This window comes from Colius striatus, chromosome 26 (genome assembly GCF_028858725.1).
Source record: "Colius striatus isolate bColStr4 chromosome 26, bColStr4.1.hap1, whole genome shotgun sequence".
NCBI classification, from domain to species: domain Eukaryota; kingdom Metazoa; phylum Chordata; class Aves; order Coliiformes; family Coliidae; genus Colius; species Colius striatus.
This window is the reverse complement of record NC_084784.1, coordinates 2124961-2139249: the sequence shown is the minus strand read 5'-3', so window position 1 is coordinate 2139249 and position 14289 is coordinate 2124961. Positions and strand designations below refer to the sequence as shown.

The 14289-nt window shown below is 59.2% G+C and overlaps 2 protein-coding genes across 2 annotated transcripts in view; one reads left to right on the top strand and one right to left on the bottom strand.

The window, feature by feature from the left end:
* The window catches only part of COL2A1 (collagen type II alpha 1 chain), a 31637-nt gene extending 27919 nt beyond the window's left edge, over positions 1-3718 (top strand). The window contains 5 exon segments of the mRNA XM_062015318.1: positions 647-754; positions 850-1138; positions 1230-1417; positions 2404-2646; positions 3572-3718. Coding sequence (XP_061871302.1) covers positions 647-754; positions 850-1138; positions 1230-1417; positions 2404-2646; positions 3572-3718 — 975 coding nt within the window.
* Positions 3719-4243: 525 nt separating this feature from the next.
* On the bottom strand, positions 4244-12226 carry TMEM106C (transmembrane protein 106C). Its single transcript, XM_062015442.1, has 8 exons — positions 12212-12226; positions 10286-10498; positions 9953-10016; positions 9324-9483; positions 9081-9221; positions 8140-8189; positions 7827-7880; positions 4244-6832 (listed from the first exon to the last, which is right to left on the bottom strand). The coding sequence occupies exons 2-8, from the start codon at positions 10491-10493 to the stop codon at positions 6685-6687; spliced, it is 825 nt and encodes a 274-aa protein (XP_061871426.1). The 5' UTR covers positions 10494-10498; positions 12212-12226; the 3' UTR covers positions 4244-6684.
* Positions 12227-14289: the final 2063 nt, after the last annotated feature.

Below are 14289 nucleotides of genomic sequence, written 5' to 3'. Positions count from 1 at the left end.
TCCAACCTCAACCTCCCCTGGGGCAGCTCCAGCCCCTTTCCTCCTGTCTTACCATTCATCACTCATTTGCCATCAGAAGTCCACCAAAGCCCCACTTTTTCCCTTTAAAACCACCAAATCTCCACTTTTCCCCTCAGAACTCCACCAAACCCTCACTTTCTCCCTCAAAACCCCACCAAAACTCCATTTTCTCCTCAAAACTCCCTCAACCCCCCCTTTTCTCTTGCAGCTCCACCACAAACCCCACATTTCCCCTCAGAACCCCACTGAACCCCTTTTCCCTCACAAGCCCCCCAAACCTCTGCCTTTTCCCTCCAAACTCCACTTTGTTTTCCCTCAAAACCTCATCAAACCCACTTTTCCCCTCAGAATCAGAAGCATTTGGGTTGTCAAAGCCCTTTGAAGCTGCTGCAGCCCCAGCTCTGCCCTCAGCCAGCCCAGCACTGACCCACAGCCCTCACCCCATGGTTTTGGGGTCCCTCCATGGCTGGGGGCTCCCCCAGCTCCCTGGGCAGCCTGGCACAGGGGTGACACCCCTCTCAGGGACACAGCTCTGCCTCAGCTCCAACAACAGGTCTCCCAGCACCTTCTCTGTCCTCTTGCAATGACTTGAACCCCCTCCTCTCTCTTTGGGGCTCTCTCTCAGGGTCCCCCTGGCCCCGTTGGCCCCTCGGGCAAGGACGGCTCCAACGGCATGCCCGGCCCCATCGGCCCCCCCGGCCCCCGCGGCCGAAGCGGTGAACCCGGCCCTGCAGTGAGTGCCTCCCCCCCTTCCCCAAAGACCCCCCCAAAGGAGGGGATTCAGCTCATAGAACAACCCACCAAGATTTCCTCTCCCTCCTCCTTCAGGGTCCTCCAGGAAACCCAGGTCCCCCCGGCCCTCCCGGTCCCCCCGGCACCGGCATCGACATGTCGGCGTTCGCCGGGCTGGGTCAGACGGAGAAGGGCCCCGACCCCATCCGCTACATGAGGGCAGACGAGGCCGTGGGCAGCCTGAGGCAGCACGATGTGGAGGTTGATGCCACCCTCAAGGCTCTCAACAACCAGATCGAGAGCATTCGAAGCCCTGAGGGCTCCAGGAAGAACCCAGCCAGGACCTGCCGTGACATCAAGCTCTGTCACCCCGAGTGGAAGAGCGGTGAGAGGCTCCCCCTGCTCCCCCAACCCAACATCCCACCCCCTGGAGACCACCCCCCAAGCACCTCACCTTTACCCTCTCCCCACTGCAGGAGATTACTGGATTGACCCCAACCAAGGCTGCACTTTGGATGCCATCAAAGTCTTCTGCAACATGGAGACAGGAGAGACCTGTGTGTACCCCAAGCCCAGCAGCATCCCCAAGAAGAACTGGTGGAGCAGCAAGACCAAAGACAAGAAGCACGTTTGGTTTGGAGAGACCATTAATGGTGGTTTCCACGTAAGTGTCCCCCTGGGATGGGATCTGGAGGATGGGCAGGGGGAAAGATGGGCAGGGAAGGTTGGGCAGGGAAGGTTGGACAGGGAAGGATGGGCATGGGAAGGTTGGGCAGGGGGAGGATGAGCAAGGAAGGAGGGGCAGGGAGGAGGATGAGCGGAGAAGGATGGGCAGGGAAGATTGGGCAGGGGAAGGATGGACAGAGAAGGATGGGCAGGGAAGATTGGGCAGAGAAGGATGGGCATGGGAAGGATGGGCATGGGAAGGAGGGGCAGGAGAAGGATGGGCAGGAGAAGGATGGGCAGGGAAGATTGGGCAGAGAAGGATGGGCATGGGAAGGAGGGGCAGGAGAAGGATGGGCAGAGAAGGATGGGCAGGAGAAGGATGGGCAAGGGAAGGTTGGGCAGGGGAAGGATGGACAGAGAAGGATGGGCAGGGAAGATTGGGCAGAGAAGGATGGGCATGGGAAGGAGGGGCAGGAGAAGGATGGGCATGGGAAGGATGGGCATGGGAAGGAGGGGCAGGGACAAGGATGGGCAGGGACAAGGATGAGCAGGGAAGGATGGGCAGGGGAAGGTTGGGCAGGGAAGGATGAGTAGAGAAGGATGGGCAGGGGAAGGATGAGCAGGGAAGGATGGGCAAGGGGAGGATGAGCAGAGGGATGTTGGCAGGGGGAGGCTGGGCAGAGAAGGATGGGCAGGGGAAGGATGGGCAGAGGGATGTTGGCAGGGGGAGGCTGGGCAGAGAAGGATGGGCAGGGGGAGGATGGGGAAGGAAGGGTGGGCATGGAAGCTTGAGCAGGGAAGGATGGGCAGGGGAATGTGTTGGGTGTCTGCCTGGAGGATGGGAATGTCCTTCCTTGTTGGGTCAGTTTGCCTTCGAGTTTTTGTGGCCATCGAAGGAATGCCATGCAAATGCCCTCAAAAGGTGGCTGGGAACAGGGTTCTTGAAGCATCCCCAGGCTTCAACATGGTGCTTCTTCCCTCCAGTTTAGCTATGGTGATGAGGACCTGGCTCCCAACACTGCCAACATCCAGATGACCTTCCTCCGCCTGCTCTCCACCGAAGGCTCCCAGAACGTCACGTACCACTGCAAGAACAGCGTCGCCTACATGGACGAGGAGACAGGCAGCCTGAGGAAAGCTCTTCTCATCCAGGGCTCCAATGATGTGGAGATCAGGGCTGAGGGCAACAGCAGGTTCACCTACAGCGTCCTGGAGGATGGCTGCACGGTGAGTCCCCAGGCACATGGGAGGGAAAGGAGGGGTTTGATGTGGGCAGCAAAGGGAACGTGGGGCAAGGAGCCAATGGCAACGTGGGGGGCATGAAGAGAGTGTGGGCAGCAGGGCCAGGGAGGTTGTGCTGCCCCTCTGCTCTGCCAGAGCTGGGGAGGCCTCAGCTGGAGTCCTGGGGCCAGTGCTGGGCTCCCCAGCTGCAGAGAGACAGGGAAGTGCTGCAGAGAGGCCAGGGCAGGGCCAGCAAGATGCTGAGGGATGGAACATGTGTGTGAGGAGGAAAGGCTGCAGCCCTGGGGCTGTTCAGCCTGGGGAACAGAAGCCTGAGCTCAGGGGGATCTCAGCAACACTTTCAGGTATCTCCCCAGCTCGAGGGACAGAGAATTGCTGCAGAGGCCAGTGCAGGGACACCAAGATGATCAGGGCACTGGAGCATCTTCCTTATGAGGAAAGGCTGCAGCCCTGGGGCTGTTCAGCCTGGGGAACAGAAGCCTGAGCTCAGGGGGATCCCATCAGTGCTGCTGAGTCCCTAAAGGAGGATGGATGGGGCCAGGCTTTGTGCTGGGGTGGCCAGTGGCAGGACAAGGGGTGATGGGCACAGGCTGGGACACAGCAAGTGCCCCTGGCCCAGGAGGAGCAAGTCCTTTGGTGCTGAGCTGAGGGAGCCCTGGCCCAGGCTGCCCAGGGAGGGTGTGGAGGCTCCTTCTCAGGAGGTTCCCAACCCCCCCTGGACACGTTCCTGTGCCCCTGAGCCAGGGGCAGCTGCTGGAGCAGGGGCTGGGGCTGGAGCAGCTCTGCAGGGCCCTCCTCACCCTCCACCACTCTTTGATCCGAGTTGGTGGCTCAACCCCTGAAGCTCCTGTTGCTTTGAAGGGCTCAAGAACATGTAATAGACCTTTTTCCCCTTGTGCTTTCTCCCCAGAAACACACAGGCAGGTGGGGCAAGACTGTCCTGGAGTACAGGACACAGAAGACCTCCCGTCTGCCCATTGTGGATATTGCACCTATGGACATTGGTGGAGCCGACCAGGAGTTTGGGGTCGACCTCGGCCCCGTCTGCTTCTTGTAAAAACAACTGGGTGCTTTCTTCTGTTGGTTGTTCTCTTGGGTTTTGGTTTGTTGTTTGTTTTGGTCTCAAAGAAATCCAGCCCACTACCCTCCAACTGGGGTGGGGGGGAGGGAAGGAAAGACCCCCCCCAACTCTCCCCCTCCTTGAAACTCACCCCGAGGACCAATCGCTCCGACGACTTCTGCACTGAACGGCTGCACCAACCCCCTCGATCCCCTCCCAGGCTTCTGGCCAGGTGGGCTGCCAAGCAAGGAGAAATCAAGAAGAAACCAAGCACAGCCTTATTTATTTATTGTCTTCCTGTGAGACCTATTTTTGAGGTCAGGGGGAAGCGTGGGAAGCAAACTGACCCCTTCCCTTTAAATAGAAACCAACCAAACCCAAGCAAGGGAGCACAAATCCCTTCCCTGCCCCAGCTCCCTTTGCTGTGCATCACCAGCAGGAGTGGTCATGTCCAAATCCATCACACACACACACACATATGGTGCTATTCTTGTAAAGCAAGGCTGTATTTTTTAATGTCAGTTGATTATAAAAGAGAAGAGAAAAAAAAAAAGCCCTTTTTTGTGGTGGAAAGTAGCTGGAGCCGTGATTTGGGGCTTTGGGGGGAGGGTTGGTGGTGGTTTAATACCTTTGTCTTCCTCTTTTCCCAGCATTGGTGGAAAGGTTTGGGTTAGAGCTGGAGGGTTTGGGTAGCTCAGCCTAAGGGGAGCTAAAGAGCACCAAGAAATAAACCCCTAACAGGGCAAATCAAGGGAAAAAGAGCCAAGAGAGGGTAAAGGAAAGCAGGGAGGGCCACCAGTTAAAGGCAACCAGTAAAACCAGTGAGGAAAGAGGATCCTGAGCCCAAGGCTTATGGGAATCAGGGTGGTCATGGGCTGAGGGAACCCCTCTGACCCTTCCCCCAGCCCAGAACAATGGCCTGTGGGGATCACTTCAGCAACAGGGGGAGGAGGGAGATGGCAACATGGAGCTGCACCTCTGTACTTTCACACTAATGATGTCAGTTCTCTTAATCAGGCTTCTAATTAGAGGAAGAACCTCAGGAGCTGGGGGGGGGTTAACTGCCTTAAAGAAAATGAGGCCCCTGACCAAGGGCTCCAAAGGTGTTTGAGCTTTAGGTGCAGGATGGGGCAGGCAGCCCCTGACCCAGGGGGTTTGTGTTTCCTGACAGTGGTTTTGTTCCAGAGCTCTGGGGCTTTTTGCATCCCACCACTGGCACCTCAGCTCTTCATTAAGGGCAATTAACGACTTGAAAGGATTAAAACCAACCCCCAAACCTTTAAAGAATGTTACTTTGGGGGCCCTTGTCTTCAGTTTTAAACCCTCCCAGCTGGCTCCAGAGCAGCAACTGCTCCTGCTGATGGACCCCAGGCTGCAAAAAGACCTTGGCAGAGGAAATTCATTAAAAAGGATTGAAGGATTAAGGAGGATTTTGGAAACAACCCACCCTTTAAAGGCCCAAAAGTGCTTTGTCACATGAGCCAGGGGGCAGCCTCTCATCATTAGTGCTCTGGTTGGCACACAACACATCCAGGGTCAAAGCTGTGTCTCCTGGGGAGCCAAGCAGCAGGTTTGGAGTTCCTGAGGTGGGCAATGCTGTGAGCTCCCTCCCCAAATGACCCTGTTCAAAGCAGCCCCCTGGCTGTAGGGCTTGTCTGTGGGGCCACAGGGGGTGAAAGGGGAGAGGAAAAGCAAGTTGGGGAGCTGGAAACTGCATCAGCCCACGAGGAGAAATGAAATCAGGCAGAAAGTGAGCCCCAGCAGGCTGCTGAGGGCCAGGGCTCAGGAAAGGGGATGGAGAAAGAGCAGAGTTGGCTGTTTCCTCCTCTGCCTTCAGAAGAAGGTGGTTTGACTCAGCCCCAGGTGACAGGAGTCCTGTGGCTTTGACTTTACCTGGGACTCCACAGGGTGATGTTCACCAGCATCAGCTGCCCCTGGGGGGTGGGGAGGAGCTGCAGGTGCCTCACTGCTCCCTCCCTCCTGGAGACTTCTTGGCCCTCATTCCCCCACAAGGAGCATCAGCAAGGGATGAAGGAGCTCTGGGTGAAAGATGACAGGAGTGTAGTGATGGCACAAGCTTTGCTCTCCCCCAAGCAAAGGGGAGCACACAGTAACACAGGACAAGGCTTTGATAAGTCCAGTTCCCTCCTAGAAAGGCCACAAGCATCACTTCTTAAGCAACAACCAATAGAGAAGGTGTGTTTATTTCCCACTGGCACCAAAGAAATCAAACACCCTTCCTCAAAAACTCCCCCTGAGCCCTTTCCCTGAGCTGAGCTCAGCTCCCACCCTGTGAGACTGCCAGAGCAAAGCTGCAAGGGGAAGGGGCAGAATGAAACCTCTGAGCTCCCCAAGCCAGCTGCACAGGGCAGGATGAACCTCTGCAAGGTGCAAGTAAAGCCCTGGAAGCACACCCAGCAGGGTGAGGCTTTGCCTGAACGGCTTTGCTTTCAACCCCCTTCCCCAAGACCCCGCGGCTGCCAAAGTGTGAGGTGAGGAAGGTGCAAGAGCTGTGTCTGGAGGAGGAGGGGGAAGGTTTAACTGCAGTTCCCGAGGCCGCCGTTAGGCAGGGGCTGGTGTTTTGGTAGCACTTGGCTGTAGGGGGCCTCAGCTGCCAGCAAATCAAACCCTGTGCCACAAAGCGTGGCTCGAAGGTTTCCATCCCTTTGCCTCCTCCTAGTGCAAGTTGGAGGGGTTGAAGCTTCATCTCCCTGTTCTTCACCACAACAACCCTCCGTTTCTTTCATCAAGATGTGCTTTGAAACAAGCCAGGGATAAGTGAATTGCACAGAGCTAATTAAAACCCCCTGAAAGGGCCCCACGTGGTGCTAAAAGCCAACTCTGAGCCTTTGGGAGCTTCAGACTCTGAAGCATGAAGCTTCAAAGCCCTGTTTGCCTACCAAATAAATCTAGTTGGAGGGCCCTGGTTCTTTCTTGAAACCTGGAAAGCACCTGCTGGGCCCTCAGAGGTGACTCTGGGCTTTGGCTGCACCTCTTGAAGGGGCTGGTGGGGGCTGGAGCACGGTGGAGTTGGTGCTGCAGTCCACGTAGTGGTGGGTCTCCAGGGAGCTCTGTGCCACGTGCCTGATGTAGGAGAACTTCACTGTTGTCCTGGGAGAGGGGGAACAAGGGTTTAGTGGGGACAGGATTGTATCTCTCTGCTGAAGTTAAAAACCCAGCAGACTTTATGGAATCATTGAATGGGTTGGTAAAGCCCCTGAAGCTGCTGCAGTCCCAGCCCTGCCCTCACCCTGCCCAGCACTGAGCCCTCAGCACCTCACCCCACGGCTTTGGGGTCCCTCCAGGGCTGGGCACTGCCCCAGCTCCCTGGGCAGCCTGGCACAGGGCTGACACCCCTCTCAGGGAAACAGTTCTGCCTCAGCTCCAACCTCAACCTCCCCTGGGGCAACTCCAGCCCCTTTCCTCTCATCCTGTCACTCAGGAGCAGAGACTGACCCCAGCTCCCTGCAGCCTCATGTCAGGGAGTGTCAGAGAGGGCTCCTGGCTCACCTCAGCCTCCTCCAGGCTCAACACCCCCATTCCCTCAGTTGCAACCTCAGCCACTGTCTCCAGAGCCCTCTGCAGCCCCTTCCTGCCCTCACCCCCATCCCTGCACTGACTGAGGTGCCCTCCAGCTCCTCACCCAGCTCAGTGTTGAAGATCAGGCCCCAGCACTGAGCCCTGGGGATCTCACTGCTGAGTGGCACCAACTGGATTTAACCCCATCATTCCCCACCACTCTCTGTGCTCAGGGCCAGCCAGCCAGTTCTCCACCCCACAAAAAGTAGCTCTGTGCAAGCCCTGGGCAGCCAGTTTCTCCAGGAGGATGCTGGGGACTCATCACAACTCCTTTTCCCCCTCTCCTCAAGGGCTGCAGATCCTCCCATGATCACTCCCTGCCATGCAGAGCTGGCAGATACAGGCCCTAGAGCCCACCATCCCTCCAGTGCAAGCTCAGTCACCTCCTCTCTAGCCTACATTCCCCCTGGCCCAGCCCTGGATTAAAAGCTGACACCAGGAACCAGCCCAAGGTGTTTGCCAAGCAGCACTTTCCCCTGTGTACTCTAGATCCTTGAGGCAGGAGCAGAGCAGAAGTCCCACCTACCTCATGAGGATCACAATGTTATGAACCTTCACCTTGGGAAATGTGCAAAAGAAACTGGAAAGAGAGCAAAGGAAGAAAATGGGTCAGCAGGGGCTGAGCAGGGCTGATCTTTTCTCTCTGGTGCCAACTCAACTCGAGACATGGTCCAGAAACCACGTCACAACGTCCCCACACAGCAGCTTCTCATCTCCAGCACCCAGTTCCCATTCCAGGAAGTCAACAGAAAGCAAGTCATTGCCAGAGCAAATGCTGATGAAAGCAGCTCAAACCTCCCCTCTCCCCCAGCTACAGACACAGAGGAGTAAATGCTTACTACACATAGGAGAAGGATCCACCCAGCTCTGCCTTGACAGTGAAATTCACCTGTGAAAGGGAAAAGCAAAGGGACATTCACTCACTGAAATCCAAACCAGAGGCCTTCTTGCCAAGCAAGGCTCTGAAGTACAGATAAGATCATCACCAAGGTAACTTGCAGTCATGGAGAATCCCTGAGTGCTGGGGGCTGGAAGGGCCCTGCAGAGCTGCTGCAGCCCCAGCCCCTGCTCCAGCAGCTTCCCCTGGCTCAGGGGGCACAGGAACGTGTCCAGGGGGGGTTGGGAACCTCCTGAGAAGGAGCCTCCACACCCTCCCTGGGCAGCCTGGGCCAGGGCTCCCTCAGCTCAGCACCAAAGGACTTGCTCCTCCTGGGCCAGGGGCACTTGCTGTGTCCCAGCCTGTGCCCATCACCCCTTGTCCTGCCACTGGCCACCCCAGCACAAAGCCTGGCCCCATCCATCCTCCTTTAGGGACTGAGCAGCACTGATGAGATCCCCCTGAGCTCAGGCTTCTGTTCCCCAGGCTGAACAGCCCCAGGGCTGCAGCCTTTCCTCCTCACACACATGTTCCATCCCTCAGCATCTTGCTGGCCCTGCCCTGGCCTCTCTGCAGCACTTCCCTGTCTCTCTGCAGCTGGGGAGCCCAGCACTGGCCCCAGGACTCCAGCTGAGGCCTCCCCAGCTCTGGCAGAGCAGAGGGGCAGCACAACCTCCCTGGCCCTGCTGCCCACACTCTCTTCATGCCCCCCAGGCTGCCATTGGCTCCTTGCCCACGACCCCACGTTGCTGCCCCACGTTCCCTTTGCTGCCCCCCAGCACTGCAAGGTCCCTCCCCAGCAGGTCACCCCCCAGCCTGGCCTGCTGCAGTGGGTTTGCTGGAGGTTACATGCAGGTTGCACAATCAATCAGGTGAGTTCCAAGCATGAGGAAAGGTGAATACCAGTTTGTCACTCAGGGGCTGGATGCTGGAGACATTGGTGATCTGCTGGGTTCCCACCACAGTGTTCATGTACTGCACCTGACTCGTCAGGCTGGTCACTGTCACCGAGTAGAAGTTGGAGTTCCTGATGCATAGAGTGGCCTGGATGGAGAGAGGTGGAAGAAAACATGAGCAACAGAGACTTTCCCAGCAGCTCAGGGGGTTGTTTATTGCCTCAGGAAGGCAGAGGCACAAAAGCTTTACCGTGACTGCAAGAATGACCACGGAGTTCTTCTTGTCAAACCAAACCTGAACCACTTTAATCCCATCATCCTCCACCAAGACAGAGTGTGGGAAGAGGAAGAAAACCACCAGCCCTGATACCAGCAGGCAGAGCAGCACTGAGAGCAGCACATAGAGCTTCCTGGAAGAGGAGAAAGAGAGAGAGAGGGAGGTCATCTTCACCTGAACACAATCTCTGCAGCTGCAAGAGGCCTCGTGGCTGAAACCCAACCCCTGGCAGTAAACAGGGGGCACACAGGTGCTGCTCTGACATTTCCCATGGCTGAAATTGCTCAAAAGCTTTCAACACTTGGTTGTTTTTTCTGGTAATGAGTAACCAAAGAGTGGTTTCTGTTTGCAGAGGCTGGCAGTTTTGCTGGGGGTGAGGAAAGGTGGGAGTGGGGTGATTGTTTCCACCCTCACCCCAGGGCGGGATTTCACTGGAAGCGTTTAAAGCTGCACTTTAAGTTGTGTTTGTTGGCACAAGGAGATGAAAACAAGCCAGGAGATGAAGGAGAAGCTGCTGCAGACAGGGAGAAGCATTTTGCTGCAGCAAACAACAGGAATAGAGCCCTTTTTGCTCCTTGCAAAGATGCTCTGTCCCTACTCACGTTCTCTGTGGACGAAGCCGTTGGTCGCTGTAGGGGATCAGAGCCACCAACTCATTCACCTGCTCTGGAAAGCAAAAGGCACATGTTACCAACTCCCTGTGTGAGCAGAGCTGCTGGTGTCAAGTGTTTGGCTGCTCAGGGAGCTGGGGAGTGCTCAGCCCTGGAGGGATCCCAAAGGCAGGGAGCTGAGGTGCTGAGGGCTGTGGGTTAGTGGTGGGTTGGGCAGGGTGAGGGGAGGGCTGGGACTGCAGCAGCTTCAAAGGCTTTAACAACCCAAATTTCAGTGAAATCACTGGTGTGTCCTTTCTATTTAAGGCCTAGAGGAGCTGTCACCTCTGGGGATGCAGCCAGTGCCTTGGCAGGTGGGACAGGTGATGCTGTCCTGGCCTGTGAACTCCACGTAGGGGAACTTGGCGATGTCATCCACACGGCCCTGGCTGTCGAGCAAATCCTCCTCCTCCTCCTCCTCAGCACCCTCAGCCTTCCTCTTCCTCTGCTGTGGGGCTGAGTTGTTGGCAGAGAGGGAAACCACAGAGCCCATTGCAGCTGCTGAGGAAAATGGTCATTGAATGGGATTTGAACCTGGTTCTGTCCCCAGGAAGAAACCCCAAAGTACAGGCAGGAAGGGAACAGCCTCCCCCATAGAGACCATCCCCAACCCTTCACATGAAGACACCTTCCCTCTGGAGAGTCTCCTCCTCCCACAGCACCCTACAAGGAGAGGAGCCCCCCTAAAAGGAGAGAGACCCCCCCTACAAGGAGAGGAGCCCCCCTAAAAGGAGAGAGACCCCCCTACAAGGAGAGGAGCCCCCCTAAAAGGAGAGAGACCCCCCTACAAGGAGAGAGCAGCCTGAAGGCTCATTTTGAGGCAACTCTACTCAAAACAGAGGCACCCCCCTGCAGAACCCCACAGCCCCCACAGCCAGACCTGCAACCCCTCACCATCACCCCCAGGCACCCCCATCCTCAGACACCCCCCTCTCCAAAAAACAGAGGCACATCATCCCCCTCCCCAACCCCTTCCCCACAGGGACCCATCTGTTCCCCCCACTCAAAGACCCCCTGTCCTTCAGAACAGAACAGAGCTCCCCTCAAACACCCCCACAGGGGTCTGTACCCCCAAACCCCCCTAATGCTCACTACAGCCCCTCACTGACCCCTGACCCCCCTCAGTGACCCCCTCGCTCCTCACTACAGCCCCTCATTAACCCCTGACCCACCTGCTCCTCACCACAGCCCCTCAGGGACCCCCTGAGCCCCCCCTTTTCCTCACTACAGCCCCTCACTGACCCCTGACACCCCTTAGTGACCCCCCCTGTTCCTCACTATAGCCCCTCAGGGACCCCCAGACCCCTCGTTCCTCACCACAGCCCCTCACTGACCCCTGACTCCCCTCAGTGACCCCCCTGTTCCTCACTATAGCCCCTCAGGGACCCCCAGACCCCTCGTTCCTCACCACAGCCCCTCACTGACCCCTGACTCCCCTCAGTGACCCCCCTGCTCCTCACCACAGCCCCTCAGGGACCCCCAGACCCCTCGTTCCTCACCACAGCCCCTCACTGACCCCTGACCCCCCTCAGTGACCCCCCTGTTCCTCACTATAGCCCCTCAGGGACCCCCAGACCCCTCGTTCCTCACCACAGCCCCTCACTGACCCCGACTCCCCTCACTGACCCCCCTGCTCCCCACCACAGCCCCTCAGGGACCCCCTGAGCACCCCCTTTTCCTCGCCACAGCCCCTCATTGACCCCTGACCCCCCTCAGTGACCCCCCCTGTTCCTCACTACAGCCCCTCAGGGACCCCCAGACTCCCTCGTTCCTCACCACAGCCCCTCAGGGACCACCTGAGGCCCCCCTTTTCCTCACTACAGCCCCTCACTGACCCCTGACACCCCTTAGTGACCCCCCTCGTTCCTCACCACAGCCCCTCATTGACCCCTGACCCCCGTGCTCCTCACTACAAGGCCCTCAGGGACCCCCTGAGCCCCCCCTTTTCCTCACCACAGCCCCTCAAGGACCCCCTGAGCCCCCCCTTTTCCTCACCACAGCCCCTCATTGACCCCTGACCCCCCTGTTCCTCACCGCATCCCCTCAGAGACCCCCAGACCCCCTGGTTCCTCACCACAGCCCCTCAGGGACCCCCTGAGGCCCCCCTTTTCCTCACCACAGCCCCTCTCTGACCCCTGACCCCACTCAGTGACCCCCACGTTCCTCACCACATCCCCTCAGGGACCCCCTGAGCCCCCCCTCGCTCCTCACCGCCGCCCCTCAGGGACCCCTCCGACCCCTCCATTCCTCACCACAGACCCTCAGGGACACCCCAGACCCCCTTGTTCCTCACCACAGCCCCTCAGGGACCCCTCAGGGACCCCTCCATTCCTCACCACAGCCCCTCAGGGACCCCCCAGACCCCCTTGTTCCTCACCACAGCCCCTCAGGGACCCCTCAGGGACCCCTCCGTTCCTCACCACAGCCCCTCAGAGACCCCCAGACCCCCTGGTTCCTCACCACAGCCCCTCAGGGACCCCCTGAGGCCCCCCTTTTCCTCACCACAGCCCCTCTCTGACCCCTGACCCCACTCAGTGACCCCCACGTTCCTCACCACATCCCCTCAGGGACCCCCTGAGCCCCCCCTCGCTCCTCACCGCCGCCCCTCAGGGACCCCTCCGACCCCTCCATTCCTCACCACAGACCCTCAGGGACCCCCCAGACCCCCTTGTTCCTCACCACAGACCCTCAGGGACCCCCCAGACCCCCTTGTTCCTCACCACAGCCCCTCAGGGACCCCTCCCTTCCTCATCACACCCCCTCAGAGACCCCCAGACCCCCTCGTTCCTCACCACAGCCCCTCACTGACCCCTGACCCCCCTCAATGACCCCCCTCAGGGACACCCCTCGTTCCTTGCCGCATCCCCTCAGGGACCCCCTGGTTCCTCACCACAGCCCCTCAGAGACCCCCTGAGCCCCCCCTTTTCCTCACCACAGACTCTCACTGAGCCCTGACCCCCCTCAGTGACCCCCCTGGTTCCTCACCGCCGCCCCTCAGGGACCCCTCGGACCCCTCCGTTCCCCGCCGCCGCCCCTCAGGGACCCCTCGGACCCGCCGCCCCCGGCCCCGCAGCCGTTTCCCGCGCAGCCGCCGTCGCTATGACAACGGCGCGATGCGGCCGGGGCGGAGCTCCAGGTCTGGTCCCGCCCCTTCCACCCAACCGCGCATGCGCAACACGCGCCGGGTGGGGCGACGCGGCCACGCCCACACTGTTAACGCCCCGTCCAATCACGCGCCGGGGTGGGGCCGCCCTTACCCACGTGGGGTTAAAATGGGTGTGGCTTAAGCGGCCTCGCCTGGGCGAGGCTCCTATAGCAGTGCGCATGCGCAGGGGCGGGGCCGGCGGCCGCGCCCATTGGGTGAGGCGGGGAAGGGGCGTGGCCAGCAGAGACCGCGCGGGGGTGTGGTCTGCCCACGGGGGGCGGGGTCTAACGCTGTATCTGCGCATGCGCAACACGGACCGCCACAGCCCATACACCCCCCGAGCCGCCCACCCCCGCGCATGCGCACCGACAGGGGGCGCCCCGCCGCGTTCCCACCGCATGGGGACCCCAGCCCAGTACGGAGCTTCCCCACACCAGTATGAGGGACCCCAGCCCAGTACGGAGCTTCCCCACACCAGTATGAGGGACCCCAGCCCGGTACGGGGCGTCCCCACACCAGTATGAGGGTCCCCAGCCCAGTACGGAGCTTCCCCACACCAGTATGAGGGACCCCAGCCCGGTACGGAGCGTCCCCACACCAGTATGAGGGTCCCCAGCCCAGTATGGAACGTCCCCAAACCGGTATGAGGGTCCCCAGCCCGGTACGGAGCGTCCCCACACCAGTATGAGGGACCCCAGCCCAGTATGGAGCTTCCCCACACCAGTGTGAGGGTCCCCACACCAGTATGAGGGTCCCCACACCAGTATGGAGTGTTCCCACACCAGTTTGAGGGTCGCTATCCCAGTCTGAGGGTCCCCACACCAGTATGAGGGTCCCTATCCCAGTCTGAGGGCCCCTTTCCCAGTCTGAGGGTCCCTATCCCAGTCTGAGGGTCTCCACCCCAGTCTGAGGGTCCCCACACCAGTCTGAGGGCCCCTTTCCCAGTCTGAGGGTCCCCACACCAGTATGAGGGTCCCCACCCCAGTCTGAGGGTCCCTATCCCAGTCTGAGGGTCCCCACACCAGTCTGAGGGTCCCTATCCCAGTCTGAGGGTCCCCACACCAGTCTGAGGGCCCCTTTCCCAGTCTGAGGGTCCCCACCCCAGTCTGAGGGTCCCTATCCCAGTCTGAGGGTCCCTACACCA

What these genes read in the sequence shown, in the direction of transcription:
- TMEM106C (XM_062015442.1), bottom strand. Translation starts at nt 10,493, where the DNA reads ATGGGCTCTGTGGTTTCCCTCTCTGCCAACAACTCAGCCCCACAGCAG. An exon ending in CACTGGCTGCATCCCCAGAG is followed by an intron (nt 10,017 to 10,285) that starts GTGACAGCTCCT and finishes TTTGCTTTCCAG; the next exon opens with AGCAGGTGAATGAGTTGGTG. An exon ending in AGCCCCTGAGTGACAAACTG is followed by an intron (nt 8,190 to 9,080) that starts GTATTCACCTTT and finishes TCCCTTTCACAG; the next exon opens with GTGAATTTCACTGTCAAGGC.